This window comes from Andrena cerasifolii, chromosome 6 (genome assembly GCF_050908995.1).
Source record: "Andrena cerasifolii isolate SP2316 chromosome 6, iyAndCera1_principal, whole genome shotgun sequence".
NCBI classification, from domain to species: Eukaryota; Metazoa; Arthropoda; class Insecta; order Hymenoptera; family Andrenidae; genus Andrena; species Andrena cerasifolii.
The window spans coordinates 17,702,155-17,724,535 of NC_135123.1; the positions used below are offsets into that span (position 1 = coordinate 17,702,155).

At 36.3% G+C, this 22,381-nt stretch overlaps 2 protein-coding genes across 3 annotated transcripts; both read left to right on the top strand.

The window, feature by feature from the left end:
- Positions 1 to 1,378: 1,378 nt before the first annotated feature.
- On the top strand, positions 1,379 to 9,249 carry LOC143369585 (dual specificity mitogen-activated protein kinase kinase 4). 2 transcript variants are annotated; one of them, XM_076813706.1, is made up of 9 exons: positions 1,379 to 1,933; positions 2,131 to 2,202; positions 6,402 to 6,489; positions 6,584 to 6,670; positions 6,829 to 7,006; positions 7,069 to 7,188; positions 7,250 to 7,549; positions 7,623 to 7,849; positions 7,935 to 9,249. In XM_076813706.1, exons 1-9 carry the CDS (start codon positions 1,891 to 1,893, stop codon positions 8,095 to 8,097), a joined length of 1,278 nt encoding a protein of 425 aa, XP_076669821.1. In that variant the 5' UTR covers positions 1,379 to 1,890; the 3' UTR covers positions 8,098 to 9,249. The 2 variants fall into 2 exon arrangements, with proteins under 2 accessions (XP_076669821.1, XP_076669822.1); XM_076813707.1 differs by lacking the exon at positions 2,131 to 2,202.
- A 374-nt stretch (positions 9,250 to 9,623) lies between these two features.
- LOC143370404 (forkhead box protein J1-B) lies at positions 9,624 to 22,193 on the top strand. Its single transcript, XM_076815482.1, has 5 exons — positions 9,624 to 9,850; positions 10,123 to 10,186; positions 18,065 to 18,347; positions 19,149 to 19,327; positions 19,635 to 22,193. The coding sequence occupies exons 3-5, from the start codon at positions 18,110 to 18,112 to the stop codon at positions 20,055 to 20,057; spliced, it is 840 nt and encodes a 279-aa protein (XP_076671597.1). The 5' UTR covers positions 9,624 to 9,850; positions 10,123 to 10,186; positions 18,065 to 18,109; the 3' UTR covers positions 20,058 to 22,193.
- Positions 22,194 to 22,381: the final 188 nt, after the last annotated feature.

The window sequence follows — 22,381 nt, forward strand, 5'->3', positions numbered from 1 at the left end:
ATTATTACTCTTTTAGATCGAATTCCACTTACTCCCAAATGGCCCGTGATTTTCATTAAGGTAGGTTTTCCTATACGCGACTGGACGCAACGTCAAGAATTTAAAAGTCGATTTTCTCGAAAATTAAACGCGATATCAAAAAAGTTACTCTTTCTTTTCTATTTATAACAAGTAAATAAGTTAAGAAAAAACAGTAAAATTTTTTTATATTGCGCTTCATTTTCGAGAAAATCGACTTTGAAATTCTTGACGATGTGTCCTGTCACGTATAAGGAAGCCTACTCTAACAAAAATCACAGGCGATTTGGGCGTAAGTGGAATTCGCCCTTAATAGATTTCCAAAGAATGAAAAATTAAAATTGCTTCAGTTAGGCATACTAGAGCTAAATGCCGAATCACATTCTTAAGTGCAGAAAAGTGAAAGATAATCTTGTAGTTATATCTATTTCTAAATAATTATGTTTTATTTGTTTATAAATCTCATCAAATAATAATATTGCAAACCTTACTGAATTCATTGCGTAGTTGCAAAATTAAGTACCAAGCGAAAACAATAAAGATTTTTCATGTCTATTATAGATTCAAACTTTGAACCATCAATGACATGCATTTATACGATTTATACGACACCATTAACATTTCAGTATGTTGATTTATCAATAAAATACTTTGTTTCTCTGCGATATTGAAAATATTTTAAACAAACTAAAGGTCTCATTTTTAAATTTCCCGCATTTATGCTAGAACCAATCACCAATGCGGCATAAAGGCCGTCGCGCATTTTGGAGAAACGAAGCGAATGGAATAAATTAATAAGATTAAGGCGTTTATTTTCTTTCAGGTTACATTCCCTACAGATGGCACTTCAAGTTGTATATACACTTATAGGCCGGTATTCTCAGTCGCTACTTATTCTTAAGCAAATGCTTAAGCACAAAGAACAATAATCTCTTAGAAATTAATAATAATTAACTAATTGTCGCTGCGCACTTGTTTATAAACTTTTCTCTTCCCTTCGTCTAAAGTAACAACTATCACTCCGTGACTGTATTCAACTCTAATCCTATGTCCACGATAGGCATATGTATATAAAATTCAAATAGAAAATAAATTTAAAAACTAGCATATATACATAACAGCTTATATTACACTTAATAATAAGTGTAAGTTATATAACTAACTCTTGAAATTTTAAACCTTTATTCTACATTCTCGTTTCGATTACTTCTTTTCTCGAAAAAGAAATAAGTAAAGCATTGCGTTCTATGATTGACGAATCTCTTCTCGCGTATGATCTTAGGCCGTGATCACACAAGAATATATAGTTGACATTGCTGCCATTTCTGCCATTAGCGCCCACGATGATAAATTGCAGAACTACGATAGTTCGTGGATTTCTTCATAGAGTCCTCGTACTTTGCAAATTGTGTATAAACACATAAAATAAAAAGGAATCGACAGATTAGAAATAAGCCAGCACATAAGTTTCTATTAATTTATTAAATTCTAAGGACAGCTTGGCGTATACTCGCTATCCACTTCCCGTAACATTTATGCATATATATAACGCATAATGGCACGTATGTGTGCTATGCAGTCCCAGCCGTCAAATATACAAGTGACCGCGACAAGTTAATGGTGAGGTGTAGTTTTATTCTCGCAGGAGCAAGAAACTTCAGTTACGACTAATCGCAGTGTCTTAGAAAAACAGAGTACATGAATAAAATTTCTCTACGCGCTACTCATAAAACAGTGAAATCGCACAAATGGTGCGCTCGCAGCATAGCACATATGCTATATTGTTAAAATCTTTCGGAAAGGTCTCCTAAGAGAGGAGTGCCTTTGGTAAAAATCTCTCCCTTTCGTAGCCGAGGATTAAGCGTTTCAAACATGACAGAAAATCGAGGAAATTTCTCTATCCCAACCAATCAGAGTAAGTTACGACACTGTAAAGCATAACGGTGAATGTAATAATGACTCTAGCTACATAACCTACAAGACTATTTTCTCTATTCATGGGAAATCATACAATTTCGTTGCATATGCGGCTGGTTTATCAGCACGAATCGTATCACATTACCTTCGTAAGAATGCCAGTTTCGTTTTGGTAATTTTCTTATTGATATTTAGGTTCCAGCAGACCATTTAAATCTCTACGGTTGGATTTTGGATCTATTAATGATGTTCAGAATGATATGTCAGGTATAACATACATATGTACATACATGTATTTATTCGTGTATACATGCATACGCACATTACATACATGCATATGTATGTACATACAGGAAGTCCTGAAAAAATGGGGCGATTCGAAACATGCAAATTCTTTGCGCCAAAAGAGATAGGGAAGTCGTTCAATATTTTGCAATGCGAAGCATTGTTTTCGAAGCATAAGATATTACAAAATTAGGGAGTCTAGCTTCCGGAGCACTTCTGTTTAAATCCCAGGTAGCCAAGCATGTACATACACTTACAAATCGCAAACAGATATCAGACGCATGTTCACGTATATTGTACCATGAACATTAAGTGGTTTAATGCATTCTCCAGGGCTTTATCGCATATTTTTACCTGAAATAACAATGTCTCGTGTATCAGAACTACACACTTCATTTCCGTCTACTATATTAACCCTTCAGCGTGGAGGCTTTCTGCCCAGAACACTACCTAGCTGTGGGATGAATCGCATTGGTCGAAACCTTGACTCCTGCTGTTAAGGCGTTACTGCATAGCAAACTTAGATACTGCTAACCAATCGGATTTGCATCCCGCCTAAACAGCCATTCTCTTCAAGAGGTCCTTTTCACTTCAATATCTCCTCCCCAAGACCTACAAAAAGTATATGAGAAGTGTACAGCACGCCTCGAATTCGGGTGTCCAATAGACCTTGCTCCAAAACCCAGACCTCTGCTTTATGTCTCTCGACGAGCGGGACTCGTCATACCGCCGTTGTGGACAGTTCTCCTATTACTAGTTCTGCTCGGCATACCACGCCGAAGGGTTAATTATATTTGTTGCGTTATCACATTTCACAGCTAGACATTTAGTCGCGATAGAAAATCTCTTCCTCTGTGTAGTCACATAAAAAATTTAAAATCACGTTCAACCACAGAGCGATATTATATGTTTTAAATAGTAACCAGTAAGAAGTTCCAAGGAATAACACTTGTGCAATGATTTTAGGTACAAGGTTCCAGACACTTACATATGTGTAATGTTTTTAACGGGGTAGGATCTGAATTTCGCCTTGCATGCCCATTTTCCTTGTCATTGTTACTGCTAAACTATACAGGATACACTAATCAGATTATTAAGAGAAAAGTGAAAAGAGGAAAAGTAGGTCTTTACTTTGAATACCATTTCTTTACTTTTTTTTATATGCTTGCGTACCTTAAGCACCATCTTCTTAATGTTTTAATACTCTACAGTTCTAATAGCAACAACAAATTTCATTAATCCATGACACCTCTTTGGCCAATTTAAAGAGATTCATTGATAGAGTCGAGCCTTTCAAAATCTTTCTTCAAACACCCCGTTGCAGCTTGATAATAAGATTTAAAACTCAACTTCGCCATCAGTAATTTCTTTTACTTCTCATCGATGTGTTAAAGTATTTCTGCTCTGCTATAAAATCGATTTGCGAGAAATGTATTTTTGCTAATGCGATTTAACTTCACTTTTCAGATGGTAAGAAAAGAGTGACATGTTTCAGTAAAGCAGTAGTACGCATAAAGTGCTTTCCTATAAGAAATATTTGTACCTTTTATACTTTTATAAAGTTCTTTTAATTCTCGAAATAGACTTTACTATTTAATTCTGCACTCCACTATCAAATTAGTATAGCGACGCTTTCATAAGTAGAGAGTAGTATTCTTTAGAAATAACTACGATAGTGATAAGTAGTGCAATGTTTGAAGGGATGGTATTCAAAGTAAAAGGAATTGCGAATATGAATACGTCTGTTAGAGATTTAAAGCGCAAACTTCTGATTCATAAGTTAGTACCTTACTTTCTCTAACAATTCGGAATACAATGTAATGTCTCTTATTTCAGGTAATCAAGGCGCAACTTCAGTTTACCTTCCAGTTAAAACATTAATGTTAAGTATCTTTGTAAGTAGTGCACATTGACGCAAATGCTCGGATACGTGTCTGCTCATTTTTGCTCTAGATTTATCCGAAAAGTTTGATTGAAATCGGCGATTTCATTGCTGTGACCTCTCCTTGTAAGTGTTCTGAGGCGTTTTTGGTTTTTTAATATATATTTTCACTAGCCCCCACAAACGTTCCACGTGCGCAAAGCATTTCTTTCACTTTTACGATTCTAAACACATTTCTTACGTAATCAAATGAAAGATGCTCACCTTCTGTAGGAGACACTTCATTATTGCTACATCAAAGCTAATATTGAAACTTGAATTATACATTAATTAAATAAAATCCGTTTTTATTTAAAAAATTAAAGAAGTTATCAATCTGAGTTCTACATAAATAAAAAGAATCATATTGCGTAAATATTATAATTCATTGATATATTCAGAAGAACCCTTAGATGTAAAACTACATGAAATGTGTAATGAATATTTATTATTAGAATTGTAAAAGTAAGAAAGGATCGCGTGGTTTTGATGTGTAACACATTGTTAGGACCAGTGAAAATACGCATTAAAACTTGAGAAGTACATTTGAATACTTAGTGTTAACGGTACAATGTATGTGAACGTGTGTCCACATATGTTTCTTGCATGTAAGTGCATATATATGTTCACAAGCTCGAAATTACGAACCTTACAGTCTGTTTCGAAGGTGTTCCTCTAGGGCGGCCCTTATTTTCAACATGCAATTTATTTTGCTCTCATCCCCTAATATGGTTCCGTTTCATAAAAAAATAGACTCTGGAAAAGATTATTGCAATCAGACAACAGAAAAGGGTGTCAACCAGGCCTTAAAGTTTAAGATTCATCAATGGTTTGGATGTAAAGATTTCTCAAAAATGGTAAGCCGTATCGAAATTTTGTTCAAATAATACTAAAAGAGCATTCAATTTCCTACAATTATTCTATATATAATTTTTTCGTGCTTCCAACTAGTTTTTAGATAATTGCGTCTGAATACACAAAAGTCCGCACTACGGGCGTATAGACAATACGTCACGCCGTACAGGTGGTACGCGCAAAGTGCCGACCTCTCTATATTCAAACGCTATTATCTAAAAAATGGTTGGTAGCACGGAAAAATTATATATACAGCAATTGTAGAAAATTGAATGCTTTTTTAGTATTACTTGAACAATATTTCGATAGGACTTACCATTTTTGAAAAATTCTTTAAATCCAAAGTATTAATAAATTCTAAACGTTAAGGCCTGGTCGGCACCCTTTCCTGTTGTCCGATTGCAATAATATTTTTCAGGGAATATTTTTTTATGAAATGGAACAATGTTAGGTGGTGAGAGCAAATAAATACGAAAAAAAATTTCGGCACGTATAAATAAGGGCCACCCTAGTGTTCCCCGTTTGATTTTCCGAATAAAGGTGGTATCGTTCGATTGTACTTGATGAGAGCTCCCCTACGGTGTATAGCACGCTTTTTACTCTAAAACCACACTGTACTCTATAGACTTAACGTTTAACCCCTTGCCTATATCTTAAAAACAGAGCCCCAAATGAAAAAATGGTAAAGGACTTTTTAATCTCTTTTGATATGTGGAATTTGCATGTTTTGGTATTGTTACATAATTTTGAGGATCACAGTATATACACATATTTAGTATACAAGTATGGTTAGCGGAACAGATATAGCAAAGTATTCGAGAGCCCCCGAGGTAGTCTGCGAAGTGATACAAGCCACTATTTACGTTTTGGCACAAACTACAGGTTTTCATACATCAAAATGACCAAGCTTGGTGCGTTCTGTATCTCAAAATATTGATATTCAGAAACTAGGCTCTTGATTTTTGTTACGACTTCGCTATATCTGCTTTGCCAACGGTATAATGTGTGTATAGAGTTTGTGTAATCTCTGAGTAATTCCTTTTTCGAAAAATAAATTTGGGTGAATTCATATGAATATTGAAATGCTTATCTTGTTATTAGCTATAAGAGTATGGTAATTAAAGCATGTGGTTTCATTTAAAGAAATGAAAGTGACTATATAATCTATCATAAAAGAACTGATTAGAGAAATCTCTCTTTACGTTATCAATGCTTCAAAATTAAATGTACCTATAAAGTTTCGAAAAAGTGATTTAAGATAATTTTTTGAGTGATTAAATTGTACGTATTACCCTCTACATACATGTAATCTATATGTATGTAAACATCGTAACATTGTTATTTCCTACCTGACATGTGTACTGAACTTTACGAAACAATAACGTGTATGCTTATTTTACAATAGAGAAGCGAAGACAGTTGAAACTAAGTTTCCAAATACAAGGAAGCAATGCGTTGTTTACCAATTCAACAAACTCTTCTCTTCAACAAATGTAAGATATTTATTTAAGGGAAGCAACGGCAGTATTTGAATTATAATTCTTAAATAATACTTGTCTCCGTAATTAATATTATATTTAATGATAGACCTCGCCCAAGTTTGCCTTTACCATTGCCCAAACTACCACTAAGAACACGTACTACAATTCCACCGGATCTCCCTGATAAAGCAAGGTGATGAAAGATAAATATCAATAATTGTCTAATAATATCGTTGACATCTCGAAGCATGTTGTCTTATATTTATTTACACGCATATGTATGTATGCGTTTATTTCTTTATACATCTTACGCGCATATGAATGAAATGAATTACGATATGTGAATCATAGGGATAAGCTACGAATGTGCCAGTCGATGCAAAGTACTGGCAAATTACAGCTATCGCCAAATGTGATATACGATTTCACAAGCGAGGATCTTCAAGATCTAGGAGAAATAGGGCGAGGAGGCTTTGGCACTGTAAATAAGATGATTCATAGGATAAGTGATACTGTTATGGCTGTGAAGGTATGTAACGCAATTCCATTATTAAATAGTTGTAATATCTATAATCTTCTCATTACTCGTAGAGAATACGTTCCACAGTAGACGAAGGGGAGCAAACGCAGCTATTAATGGATTTAGAAGTTGTAATGAAGTCCAATGAGTGCCCATGCATCGTGCAGTTTTATGGGGCTTTATTTAAAGAAGTAAGTGCACAGAAAAGTCGAATACAATTATTCTTTTAATCTTATATTGTGCTTTACTTAGGGTGATTGTTGGATTTGCATGGAGCTTATGGACACTTCATTGGATATATTTTATAAGTTTATTCATGAAGTATTGAAGGAAAGAATACCAGAACGTATTTTAGGAAAAATTACTGTGGCTACAGTAAAAGCATTGAATTACCTCAAAGAAAAGCTAAAAATAATTCATAGAGATGTGAAACCTAGTAATATTCTATTAGATCGACATGGTAATATAAAACTTTGCGATTTTGGTATATCAGGACAATTAGTAGATTCTATTGCACGTACACGAGATGCTGGATGTAGACCGTATATGGCTGTATGTAAAGTAATAAATTAAATGCGGACGTTTAAAAGATTCTGCGGATTGTAATCTTGGTGTAATCTTCCAGCCAGAAAGGATAGATCCTCAACGTGCACGGGGGTACGATGTTAGGAGCGACGTGTGGTCGCTGGGTATTACGTTGATGGAGATCGCTACTGGTTATTTCCCATATCCAAAGTGGAATTCAGTTTTCGAGCAACTTTACCAGGTGGTACAAGGCGACCCGCCGCGGTTATCCCCCAACGAAAATGGAAACCATTTCACCATGGATTTCGTGAACTTTGTGAATACATGGTAAATTAATTTTATGTTAAGTAATTTGTATTATTGCGGTGGCTCTCGATAAATAACGTGCTCTTAACTTTTATTGTTCTTGAAGCTTAATTAAAGAAGAGACACAACGACCTAAATATAACAAATTGTTAGAGCATCCCTTTATCAGGAAAGCAGAAGAAGATACAGCCGACGTGGCGGCGTATATAAGCGGCATTCTCGATAACATGGTTCTCAGGGGCTTGACTTTTACTACCAATCGGCATTAAATCGAAAGCAAGAAGATACACATTTATACTTTAATTTCTATCGTTTTTTTTTTCAAATTTTAAATCTCAATATCGTAAATGAGCTGGTCATTTACACTCCCGATCTAACGTAGGTAGTAAAATTAATAAGAACCGATCATTGTTGATAATAAATCATTTTATGTAGGATCATATACTATCGTGTCGCAGAGTTCTTATATTCATAGCGATTAGAAATGTTCTAATGTCAAATTGACATTTACTGAGTAGCGTTTAGAGTGCAAATTTTAAATCAGCTTTCTCATTGAAATTGTATGACAACACGTTCGTAAAACTGTGAATCCATTGCACGCTATATATGAAATTCTGAGAATGAGATACTGTGATAGTAAACGCGTGGTATTTAATACTTAAAGCGGGAATACGAAGATAACACAATCTCCCGAACTTTTTTTACTTACACCACTCTCATTCTCGAGACTTCGTATTATGATTCGTAACATCTGTTATAATCTAAATTTTACAATCTTTACAATAGATTAAATCTTTAATTACTATATATGTATATATAGTAACGATCAATGAAATTTATCTTATTGGGTGTCATATTTTTTTTCCATTTCTTACGAGGTACTGATATATGTATTCTGTATCGTTTCCATTCATTTCCACCAAAAATGAGGGGAGAAGGAAGACGGATATGATTAATTGGTCTCTTGTTGTAGTATATGAAAAGGAAAATATAAATCAGTAGTTTGTTGTCTTATCGCGAGGCAAGCTTCGTTATTATCAGAAAATTAATAAAAAAATATTAATTTGTATTAGTGATGTCCATGTCGATGGATATTATATTCTTCAATCTTCCTCGTTCTTTTTCTGCCAAAGTATATCGAAATTGTTGGTTTGCATAAAACTCGCTCCACTTTGTTTCGCGAATGGGAACTATTCCCGATAATGTTCTGCGGTACAAAGTCGTGGATTCTTTGCTTTATTTTCGTGTTGACATTAAGGAAATACTGAAAGAGATTCTTCGCATCAGAAGGATAATAAAATTATCATATCTGGCTACAAATTCTTTTCGTTTCTATCATAACATGGTTCCTCCGTTAAGTTGTATATGTATATACATATATAAATAAATACAATAAAAATAAATAAACAAATATAACGATGTACCTGATATATTTATAACACACACGCGTTAGTGCACGTCGCGAGCGTTTGTACACACGTGCGTATACGTAGAGCACAGAACCTGATGCGTGAACCTCACGAATTTTATTCTTGACTTCAGAAACAGATACAGAATAGAATTTCGCTCGGGAATAAAATAATTCATTCATCTAGCTAGCTTTGTAGATTGTTCTCAAGCGAAAATATTAATGAACAAAATTTTGGTTCGACTCTTCTACTGTTAGTAAAAAAATGTCTCGCGCGTCGCAAATTTTCTGATCGAGGCTGACAAGAAATATGCAAGACACAACGAATGTTATGTTTTCGAGAACTGTTATTGCAATCTTACGAAGGTAAAAGGACGCTTGTTAATCTTTTTCAGACTAAACATTTTTCTCGCAGAAAACTATTCGAATATCCTTAACGCGCATAAAAGTAAATTTTAATCACAATCGATAGTCTTTACGAGTGTGGGTCTACATGAAAGTGCAAGACATTTGTGTATACTACTGCGATGCCTAGTGGTAACGTTCACTCGACGATGGAGATGGCGGTAGAATGGTGCCAGTGGTGGTTCACGGCTGTAATCGGAATTTGAAAGGTAGCATTGATTCTACTTCGAATCGCTCGGTGAACTTTCTCAATTTCATACGACACAATGACGATCACCTCCACGCACGATACTCAGAATAATTAATAAACAATGATTACACAAAACAGTGGCCTCGAAACTGAAACTTCCTTTTCTGTGCGGTAGCTTTTATTTGCAACGGTGCCGAAGTGCATAACGCATAAACTAAACAATTGCACCCTTCCAATCGCAACCAGAGCCGCTCAGGAATTAATAAACACTCTTGGGATTTTTTTTTTTAGTTTTTTCGGATTGAATGGAACAGCAACATCTTTGCGGCGATTTGATGCTGAGATAACTGTTTCGGTAAGTAGATTTATTAAACCGAGCACAATCGTTTCACGATCTGCCTCATTTACATAACACTACGGGGCGGAGATACATTTCACTGAATGGAAATAAAATTGCACTCTTCGTGGTTGCCTCCACCTATTCGACGCCCGTATTTCGCGTCGAAAGTTCGCTGCGGGAATAAAAACTACTTGTCGCGTATGTGAGTCGCATTGCGCGATAAGTTGCAAACGATCTTTTGCATGAAATTTACTATCCAATTTAATATCTCCGTTTCATTTGCGATCTTTTAAAAACTACGCGAAACTCTGCTGTCACTTGACTAATATCGCCCACTGCCTCGAAACATATTCTTTTGCCGATCTAAGGGCTGAAAGGGGTGCACCGTATTTTTCAGCGGATTTTTGACCGTCATTATTGATTTAAATATTACAGCGGCCGTGGTTGCTGCTACCGCTATGGTTGACGGAATCAATTCCCTTGAATATTTTATGAGAGCACCATCATTCCCCTGAAATCTATACTCGCATTTGCGCCTATATTCGTAAGTTCCTGGGGCGGTATCTTGTCTTTTGACTTGTCCATTGATGTGCGTCCACATCATCCCTCGTGCTGACTTATAAACATTTCCTAAGGGTACGTGCTAAAACCGACCCAGTTCGTGGCGATCTAGGCATTTCAAGGAAACGCTAATATCTTTCGAACCACTCGATACAAGCCTCTTATACCCACGCTTCATCAGCTTCTATCATCATTTTATTTCAAATTTATTTTAGTGGCATTATTCATTAACGAAGGTAGAGTGTATCTGTGCGCGAGTTCAAGAGGGTCCGATGTCAAGGTTTCGCTGTTTTAAGTTGAAACGGATGAGAAGGAATGGTACAAAGTTTCTGGATAATTTCTAACGCCAATTATCTATTTGATAGAGTCAACTTTGGCACTGGCCCTGCTTGAACTCATTCACGGATATTGGTATCCACTTTTCAATTTATAAACGATGAAATTAAAATATGGGGAATACAATATCGAGTGCTACTTAGAACTGATTGCTATTCTGCAGGTAGTTAATCTACCCTATTTGCATAGAATTCTGCGCGTTTTAAATGAAAATGTACGTAGACCACATCTGCGGCTTCCTCGGAAGTACTAAGCTCTTTGTCATCTAAAACGTTTGTAACGATCGAATGAAATGGCAAAAATCGGTCGCATTGTAATTAATTATCACTTTCATTAGCTTTTTCGAATGTTACGTTTCCGAGCGCCTGGCGATAGGCAACCCGCTACTCTCGGATGCACGTTGTCCTAACTTCATACTTCTTAGCACATTGTACAGTTGTTTCGAGCCACAGATTATTAATTTTACGTTTATGTGTTTATTTATATTATTAATTTCTCTTAGTGCTTTGAGATTAGATGTGCTAAGCAGACGTTGAATATGATTGTAATTATAACTCGCAAGGCTCGTTGAAAATTCAAATTGGGAAGATGCAAGTTGCAAAAATTTCTGTTCAATTTTTTCTAATAAATATCGATGTTTAATAAATCGTGGGGGCGTGCCCCAATTGTAACTGGCAATGAGAGACAGAAATAAAAAATAGAATTAGAGGACAAAGTATGCCGAGTTTATTATTAACAGTGATCTCGAGATCTCTGGTAGAATTATTGGAGTATTCGACAGTGTATAAGGACGAAGGAGCGCGTTAGTATTTTGGGAAAATTTTATTGAATCGGTCATCGAACTTTTCGAGGCACAAGCATCGGTGAATGGTAAACATTTTTAAATCACTTCCAGTGGTCAACCAATAGCAATAGTTTTACAAGAAATATTGAGAGACTAGTTCCTACGACATTATCATAAATACAAATTCACTGATACTAAGTATTCAAAACGCCATTCTTTAAATTTACCTAATAAATTTATTCTAATTCACGTATTCATTATGACGTTTTCTATTTGATTATAAAAGTCCTCTATCAGTGAATATTTTTTACTACACATTTGAAATGAAACCTCCCCTTCTTTGGAAGGACTATAAAATAATGGCAAAATATCTTGGCCTTGTAGAGATATAGCGACGAACCTGAGACACACTCAAGTGGCGTGGAAAGCGATATCGTTGAGGGCACAGGCCGCAGAAAGCGTTCCTAGCCACTTGTTACGCGACTACACTTATTTGGTTACACTTCTACATACTTCGCACCCTTCTACTAATAATGTCCAAACAATATAACGAAGACGTCCCTGGGGTCTTGACTTGTCAGCCTGGCACTCAAGGCCCCTACCGAACTCGCCCCCTGCTGCTTCTACGACTTAACTATATTTCTGCAAGTCACTATACCTTATTATACCAACCCCGTCGACTATACATGAATTTATAAATGTCGTTCATTTTTGCTAGGAGCAAAGTGCACAAACACAGCTAGTAAAAAAAAACAGCGGTAACAGGAGCTCTATATTTATATTACTTCTAAGAATAAAGTGGGACCGTTTTTGTTATACAAAGATCACCACTGTCGCACCACCCTCTCACCCCCAGGGGGTGGCCTGTTCCTCAGCTATGCAAAATATGGAAAAGTGGTTCAAATAAGAATTTAAATTTATAAAAATTCAGAAGAGAAGTAGGGGTGGACCACCACCTCCCCTTATATCACACAAAGGTTCCATTTTATCCTAAAAACGTTAGATGAAAATTGTGTCAAGCTATGCAGAGACCTGCCAACCCTCAAAATGACAGAGGATTATTTAAACCCAGTAGGGATGCCATAATTTTGTGATCTTTATTTTGCAAAAAATTACCAACCCATGGAACAACTCTTACATCATACAATTATTAAAACTACCAAGTCACAGTTCCATTTTAAGCTCAAAATACAAAAACTACAGAACACTTAAAATAATATTAATTACACTAACTACTAAAAACTCCATTAAGAAGCACTTTAAACAATAACAATAAAGCTACCTTTCTTTAACAATTACAATCGTCAAACTAAATTTACTCAATTTCAGATCATTGAAGGTTGACTAACTTTCTACGTAACTCTGCCCAATCATCTTCCTCTAACATAATATTTCTGAAAAAAAAATAACTTCTAACACTTCACATTCCTATATGCAAACACTTGCTAATTCATTATAATATTAACCACTTTGGTTACTAGCTTAACAATGTAGATCCAACAGTTTCTATCGATGCTGACAGTGCTATACGAAGTGGTTTCGTCAACTCCGAATATTAAACATACATGTCTATGCGGGGAACCTGTGTTTAGCGAAGGGGGGAGAGGGAGGGGCGAACAGAGAAAATTTTAAGTGAACAAGTATAATGGTGAATAGAAAAAGTAAATTATTTTTTCTGGCAAAATGGGACCATAATGACAGCGGTTCGGAGAACGCTGTGACAGCAACTGGTAATGGTAGATGGTGATAAAACGGAAAGTGGTCATGAGTCACAACCTGACGCGGCATGGGGAGGGTAGCAGGTGCTACTATTGTTGGCGCTGGTGGTACTGGTGGTGCTGCTGGTATTACTATTACTGCAGGGGTAGGCAGCTGGGTAAGCCAGCAGGGGAACGGATGTTCCCAGGAGATTATTGATCGTGCACGTAGATACTTCCACTTGGACTATACAGAAGGCACGAAGCTTTGCTGAAACCTGAATTTGTATTTTTCTTCGTCTTGAGATGGTGGTCCTTCGCTCGCCTTCCTTCGCAGGCATTCTCTCGCATAAGTAAACGAAGTCTGAAGAATACAGAGTGTAACCATTTGATAAGAATTTTCTTATTGTCTCTTTGAGGGATTTAACAAATTTTCAATTCTATTTTTTGGCAAATTCCACCCCCCGCATTCATCAAATTTTTTAACACAGCATGTTTCTTCTCGCGATTTTGAATTTGAATAATTAAGGATCGATTGGCAAGTATATTGATCTTCTGTTATTTTGATCTCCTGTCGCGATTCGACGAATGGAGGGTTGTTTCGGATATTTTAATGACGCCCACGCGAAAGTTATAGGGTGAAGCTACCGTCCATGTTTCGTGCGACTTTGTCCGGGAGATTTTTCCCCAACGCTCCTAACAGACGGCAACCAATAATAATCAGAGTTCTGAAACTTAACACGCCATTTTCGATCTCGTCGAATAGCTGTAGTTCTTTCCCCTCTCTTTACAGTGCGATGTTGTAAGTGGCGGTCACTGCCTCCCTGATTCGATCAATGAAAGTACCTGTACCAGAATGACTAGATTATGCGACCACCCCTATTTCATATATGACCACGTATGGTTCAGGTGTTTCTTAAAAATTGATGCTTCGATTGTTAACAGCAATCTGGCGAGACGTAACATTGAGAACGTCAAGTTTTATTTATTTACTATTAAATAAGTTGGAAACATTTGATCGAACCAACCGTCTCCTTTATTCTTCTGTTTTTTTCACGGTTGTTAAATGAAAAAGCAGCGATATCGATACCAGAAGTTAGAATTATGAGTTCATATCAAGTTACTGAATTTATGGAAACCTTTGGGAATAAGAAAATAGCGCTCACCAAGTCAGTACAGTAGTACCGTTAATAATTTGCGTATTGAAGAAACGATAAATTTATTTGCTCCACAAATTCAATAGGCGTTACAGAAAAAATTGTTTTTCAGTATCCCTTGGTTCTGTCGTTCATTTTTTCTTATTTTTCAAATTGATAAATTCTTCAATTTAAGAATTTCTTAGTTTTTAAATTTTATATTCGACGTTCGATATTGTTCAAGAGACGCAGGGATTCTTTCGCACTAGTTGGCGATTAATAATTATTTCACGACGCCAATTTTTTCGTTCTCAGTATTTTTCGACGAAAAGACAATTTTATATCTCAATGGCTTTTTTCGTACTTTCTAGCTTGCAATTTAATCCGCTGTTGCGTGGGATATAATCGTCCATTAAAATCTGGAGCCAGTGGAGCTATAATCAAATGTTTCCCACTGAAATCACGTGCAAAGAAATTACATCATTTTATAGCTAAAGGTCTTTGTCATTTTAATAGAGAATAAAACTCTAAGTGAATATTCTTTTTCTATCTAATAAGCGAAGAAGCTTTCTAAATATTATAAAACTACTCGTCTACAACGACTGCAAAAGACCTTCCAAAACGTTTGCATCAACTATTTTCTTTACATTGGCTATAGAACACAACCTTGCAACACCACAACCACTTTTCTTTTCGAATGCTTTGCATAGGTTCGTATTTAACAAGTCTATCACCATTGCACGAAGCTTGTCTATTTTTAATATTAGTATTAGGTTTTCCAAATGTAATTCCACCTGCTAGAGTGTAAAGAAGTTTGGCCTCTTGCTTTTTAAAGACTGCCCAAAGAAATTCCATTTTCCTGACAATTTGTAGTATTTTCATAAAAGCTGCATTTTCAATTCGTGATTGTTAGTCGATTATTAGACGATTACTTCTTACAATCAGCGTGTTGTATTTTCAGATGCTACCAAAGTGCCTATACTTTAAGTCATAAGCTGGATAAATAATGTCTCGCAATAATTCACAAGATAGTGGACAGATAGTCCACAAATTTCTGTGTTTAAAGTGATACAAATTAGATTTCATTTTACATCTTTCCTTTTAAAATATTCAGTCGGTATAGAATTAAGGAGAAGTGTAGCCCACACTTTTCAATTGTTTTGCGTGTTTTATTGCGATTAAATACACGTGTAGTAATCGTTCTTAATAGATTTCTACTACACACAGCTCGAGCTTCTGCCATATTTACTTCCACCCCTGAATAACGGCGGCCCTCGGTTCAACTATGGCGTCAGCTAGCTGAGTTTCGTTGCTTTAAGTTTCCTTGCAATATATCACAGTAAATATATATGAACTAACATCCGAAGCATTCGAAACAATGCCAAATGATGCGTATAAAACAATTACGACTGAAAAGCACGAAATCTGTAGGAAATCCTGTGACCAACGTTAAGGGGTTGATTCCAATTATCCTGCCCACGAGAAATAAAATTACAAAAATAGAGAGCACTTTGATAAAAGTGCTACTGTTTCATACGCGTTAAATATAAGAACATCTGACGACCAGTAAACCCGCAGAAAAATCCTAACAAGGAAAGAGGGTGGAAACCCAAAACCGAAAGCCAATTCTCCAGACCAGTACTTGAGTAAAAAAGGATATTTGAAAGTCAACTTATATTCGCTTCTTTTCATCCTTATAATTTATGTAATATGTCCACCCTGGCTTACATTTGCAACCCAAATAAAAATTCAAAGAATAAGTAAAGAAATCACGTTTGAATTATTCTCTTGCTCCCACTTTGTTCTGGCAAGTGAAACTATGCGAGTTCTCTGTTGCCCCATAAAAGTTATTCATTGTTTGCCATTTCGTGACCGAGTTTTCCGAAATTAAGGGGCAAAAGGACAAAGGCTCGAAGGTGAATATCGGGAATAACATTTTCCTGTTTACTGGCGAAGGAATTGAGCGAGGGAAGAGGGCCGTAGGTTGAAACGGCATGTACATATGGTCCACCTGCAAAAGGGAGCCAACACCTGTCACGCGCACCAACCACGGCCCATGGTTTACAGCAAGCAACTAGATTCAAAGTGGGGGATTATCAGGGCTTTCGCTACCTCGTACTACTAGTTTCATTCGAACGATCATGCGGTTTAGACATTTTACCCTATACGTCGGTGGAAATGTATGTATTAGACAAAATAAATATTAATAGCACTCAGGTTCTCGAGCTTCTTCATTTTCTCGTGCCAACCTTTATATTTTTGTCAAAACTGAGCGATCCAAAGTTTCCTCGAGCGCGTCGGGGTTTGTAAAATCCTCCAAGGTATTATTGCACTTTTTAAATAATAATTCCTTCACGGGAACCGAAGAAAATTCTTTTGTTTCGAATCATTTCGCTCGCTTCCATTATCACGTTGTTTTTATGTCATCGGAAAATTTCACACGTTCTATTATTCCATGATTCATTATTATTTACCGATAATTCACCTTGCGAGGGATTTTTTTAAATTGACCGTAATAGGATACGTCGGTGAGTTTGAATACGTGGAATGACGGAAGTGGTTGCAATAATTTCCTTCGTACATCAATGGGATCAATTCTAGAAAAAACTCCTCCCCTACCCCTCCGTGCATGGCAAACGTATATTTAAATATTGCGCACACTTCTGCCATTGAAATCTCCTCTAATCGCACTCTGCTGTGGGCAATTTGTAGACTGTTCTATTTTTCTCGACGCTTTTTTAAGAGAGCCTTTTAATCGCACAAACGAATGGCGTCGTGGGCGTTTATATGAGGATTACGAAAATTTCATAACATACAAGGGCACTCTTTTCCAATATTTGTTTTCTTTATATTTCTTCATATTTCTGTATATTTTCTCATATTTTTTTTATATTTCCTTATATTTCTTTATATTTATTTATATTTCTTTATATTTCTTTATATTTCTTTATATTTCTTTATATTTCTTTATATTTCTTTATATTTCTTTATATTTCTTTATATTTCTTTATATTTTTCAAATCTTGTGGCTGTACAAATCGTGATACAATTCTAAATAAAGTCCATGAATTCTAAAATTTTAAGGCGTTACTAATGTATCATGCATATAGAAATAAATTAATACTCGCGTTACGTCATAAACGGTCAAACCAATAAACTAAGATCCCTTACAATTTTTTATTATTGATCCTAAAATTCGCGGGGCCTTGATACTCTGATAGAAATGATAAAGTTATTTCTCTACAAGAAGCCTTTATTTTCGAAAGGTCCATAAGTAGACCAGAGATCGAAGTGGAGGACTAATAATGTAGTTAGTAGCTCGGTTCCACGGCATAATGGAGTAAGCGTCATTTTCATTTCTTTCAATACTTCTGTGCAGGTTCTTGCCACGCGTTTCGCACTTATGTGATGAAAAGCAGTTAAAATGAAGACAGAAGTAGCGGATATTGAGACGCCAGCAGGCCGTGCTTCATCAACTATCAGAGAGACCATGCACAGCGACGAGTACGGTGTCGAAGCGGAGTTGACGAGTCTTTCATGGTTGCAATCGCTCGATATTACGAGTGCCTCTAATTTGCCAACACCACCCTGTTCTCCATCTCCACCGCCAGTGATGAGGCAGCCAAGGAAAAAGCTCTCACCTCTAATTAAAGCCGAATTAGGTAACCAAAAGAAAGCGACTTATCGAAGTGACCAATTTACAAAAGTCAGCACAGTTGATCGCATCTTTCCACCGTGAAAACCTCTCGCAATTCACACGAGCGGGCAATAATGCGTACCACTATCGTTTACATCCTTTATGGCTTATTGCAAAAATATTTATTGCATAATGCTCTAATTTACGTAGTGCGCAGAATTTCCAATGCAATATGATCGATAAAATGAGTCGTATCCAACTTATACACATTTTTGCAATTAATAGATTTTACATTAATATTATTCTAGTAGTAATGATAAGAGAGGGATAAGTGGTGATGAGTTCATTCGAGCGATGCAATGAACATTTCCAGTAATGTACAAGGTGCCCCACCAATTATAGCGGAGATCTGAAGGTCGTTTATTTTTTTGAACAGACGATTGGCGGGGCACCCCGTATAAAGGATATTAATAAACTGCATTTATTTGTTTCATTTGCTGCCTTCATTTTTGAATTTCATTAACTCATTGACTTATCAATGGAAACTATTAATATACACAGAAGTGAAACTGCAGCCAGTACATTTCTTAATTCTTTTAACGATGCCAAGTAGCTTGGAAGAAGATGGAAGTCACATTAGTGATTAAACTTATTTCGTTGTATGCTCTCCTACGCAATAAAATTTAAAGAAAAATACACAAAGGCTTTTGAGATGACCTAATGTATGAACACTTAAAAAAAGCTACTAGGAACAATAGACCCCACTTTCAGTTACTCGAGCACCATCACCAAATTCAATGTTTAAATCTCCGTTTTGTTTATGCAGATCTGGCGGAAAATGCCGAGAAGTATCGAACCGATCCTGACGCAAAGCCGCCGTTTTCGTACGCTACTATCATATGCCTGGCGATGCGCGCGAACAATAACAAAGTGTCACTTTCGAATATATACGCATGGATACGTGAAAACTTTTTATTCTACAAATACGCCGATCCAGCATGGCAGGTGAGTCACCCTTTAAAACATTGAAATAAATGTTACACCATTTCTGAAGGTCTACGCAAAAAAAGAATTTTTGTTAATATTCGCTCATTATTTATAACTTTCCTATCGTCTCCAGGGTAACTAATTATGCATTTCGGATTCCTTAAGACCTGTAGAAACATATCCTGTAAAAAGCACCACTTTCGTTGCAAGCCAGGGCCAAAATTGACAAATTTTTACCACTGTCCTTTCCCCATTCTTCTTTTTAATCGAGCACGAAGTAAGCAACGACAACTATTTAATGAACTGATATTTACGTTTCAAATAGAACTCAATACGACACAATCTGTCGCTGAACAAGTGTTTCGTGAAGCTGCCACGATCGAAGGACGAGCCCGGGAAGGGTGGTTTCTGGAAGTTAGATTTAGAACGAATGGAAGAGGGTAGGAAATCGAAGCGGCGCGCAACGATATCGCAACGAATTCGTGGATCAAAGAAGCAAACGTCCGCGGCGAAGGTGGTGATAAACAGCGCGCAGAATAATTCCGCGCCATCAAACAGCTGTCTGTCGACGCTGTACGAGACGCCCCCTAGCAGCGTGTCCCCCCCGATTCCAGATTGTCTCTCAGAAATGCCGGACTCCACGCAAGTTAGTTTAAGCGAGGACGATCTTACCGGTCTGTTAATTGCTACCGCGAGCTGGGATGAGAATCAGTTGGATCTCTTAGACTCCCTTCTTGACACCCTTTAAAATCGATCGATTAAAGCCCCTTTACACGAGCTGAAAAACGGTTTTCTTTTGCCGACTGAAGCATCGTGTTACCATCATTCAACTTCCTGAACTGGTTACATCGAAGTTTGCCCATTTCCGATGTGCCCCGAATTTAACACTCAAAATGGCGTCGTCGTGTTTTCGCGAGGAATTTTTTTTTTTCGAAAATATCGAAGGTATTGGTCCGGGTGCCCTAGAATGTTCGCGTTGGAAGCTATTTACATCAGCTAGGAGATTAGCTTCGCTCCTCGCCACCTCGGCAGCCATTCTCAGCTAGTGGAAATTTTTATTTTTTATATTTACCATTAAATTTTCGCGGGAGCATCGCTAATAGATTAGGGAGATCCTCCCGGTTAGAACGAGTCCAAACACGACCAGATTCGGACCACAATTGGTCTACCGATTTCGGAAGCCATTCGAATTACGTGTAATTAAATGTGATCCGAATGGTGTCATGTTTGTACTCGTTCTCCGCGGGGAAACCTCACCTATCTATTGGCAGTACCCGCGGGAAGATTCAATGGACGATATAGAAGTTGGAATTTTCGTTATTGCCGGCATATGTGCAAAACGCGAGGCGGGCTGGACAAAACTTTGTCAGAGGAACGATCGCTCGAAAAAGCCGTGCCCAATGAAATATTTTAGCTCGATCGTTACATTGTTCGTTTACGCGAAGGAAAAAAATACGGGGGTATCGTTTACTTCGCGTGATGTTTACCAAAGACAACGAAGAGAGAAGGAATTGTTCATTTACGATGGTTTATGTTGTTCTTCGCTTGAAACCGTTAATTTATTATAAATTACTCGTATATGTATAGTATATTCTGGTAGAATAGGGAGAGTTTAAACTTCAAGTTTTCAGAGGGGAGGAATATCGCGAGGCATGTATATTTGTGTGCACGAATGGTGAAGCAATTACGATAAAGTATACAGAAAGCAAATGTGCGTAAGGTATTGCCGACATTTGAAATCCGTTTAAAAAATAATTCGACGACAATTATCGCTGTTGGAATATTCTTTGAGATAAAGAAACGACTTACACGTATTACTTGACTGAGCGAATAAAGAGCAGCCTTGCTATAAATCGATAATTGATAACACTGTGTAAGAAAAGTGAATGTAATTCTTGCAACACAGTAATATATTATATATAGTGCCTTTGGATAAATAATAGATATTTACATTCTGCAGTTTCATATAGCAGACATTTACCGAGTCGATTAGTTCATGTAAAGTATGTTTCATATTTCTGCTTTGAAGTAATGTAGACCCGAAGTGCCTTATAAGTATTATTGGCAAATGAATTATACTTATCAAGTACCGAGTATAATACTCCACACCATTCAACCATAGAAGTGTCTTAGAATATTGTGAAAAGACAATGCATTTCATCTACTTTGTAGTTACGATTCGTTGATTGATATTTTGATAGAAAAGAACGGGCAGCAAAACAGACATACGAAAAAGAAATATATAAAAAAAATTAAGTTAAACGATTTTATTTAACTTCATCAAAAATGCATTAGAATCTAAAAAATAATTATTTTCTTGTGCCACAATTACGATGGGTTTTTTTCACTTAGAATAAAATCAGGATATTTTACAACAAATTCATTTCGATTTTCATATTCTGTACGTGAGAGGGGTGAAGCTAGATAAAATCGTTTAAAAAGTAATCTCGAAAGCAATAGAACAAGAGAAAGTACTGTTAGAGAATAAACTGTGAAGTAAGAGAGAATTGGCTGCAATTTCTGCAATATTATAATTACGTAAAATTGTATTTATATTTATTACGTTATTGTAAAAGCCTAATACTGAATAGGGGTGTATTAAAGATTTCTTAAATCAAAAATCTGACACGAACGTGGTAATGATTAATTCTTCGATCTAACTGAAAGCTCAGTATTTCCCATACACGATTTTCATCGTTCGAATATTAATCAATGAACAATTGGTAATAATTTGGTTATAAATGACGAGGTGCTGACGCGCACGCGCAGTCCAAACGGTTTTGTAATCTGTTATCGTTTGAACCTTGGTACTTTTTCTGTAATAACAATGGAGAATTGATTTTTGACAAAGTGTTTGCAATATTTCACAAAATAAACTACTTTTTATGCACACTGTACATTCTCCTACCCTCCATGTTTTTTTGTAAACTTTCTTTTGTGCTTCGTTAATTAGAGCAGACGCGTGTTAAGAACGCGTAATGCATTAATTAAAGTATTCATAATTTGTATCAGTATTCACGTAATTTAATAAGTGTACATTGAAACGGTAATTAACATTAGGCTCACTTTGTT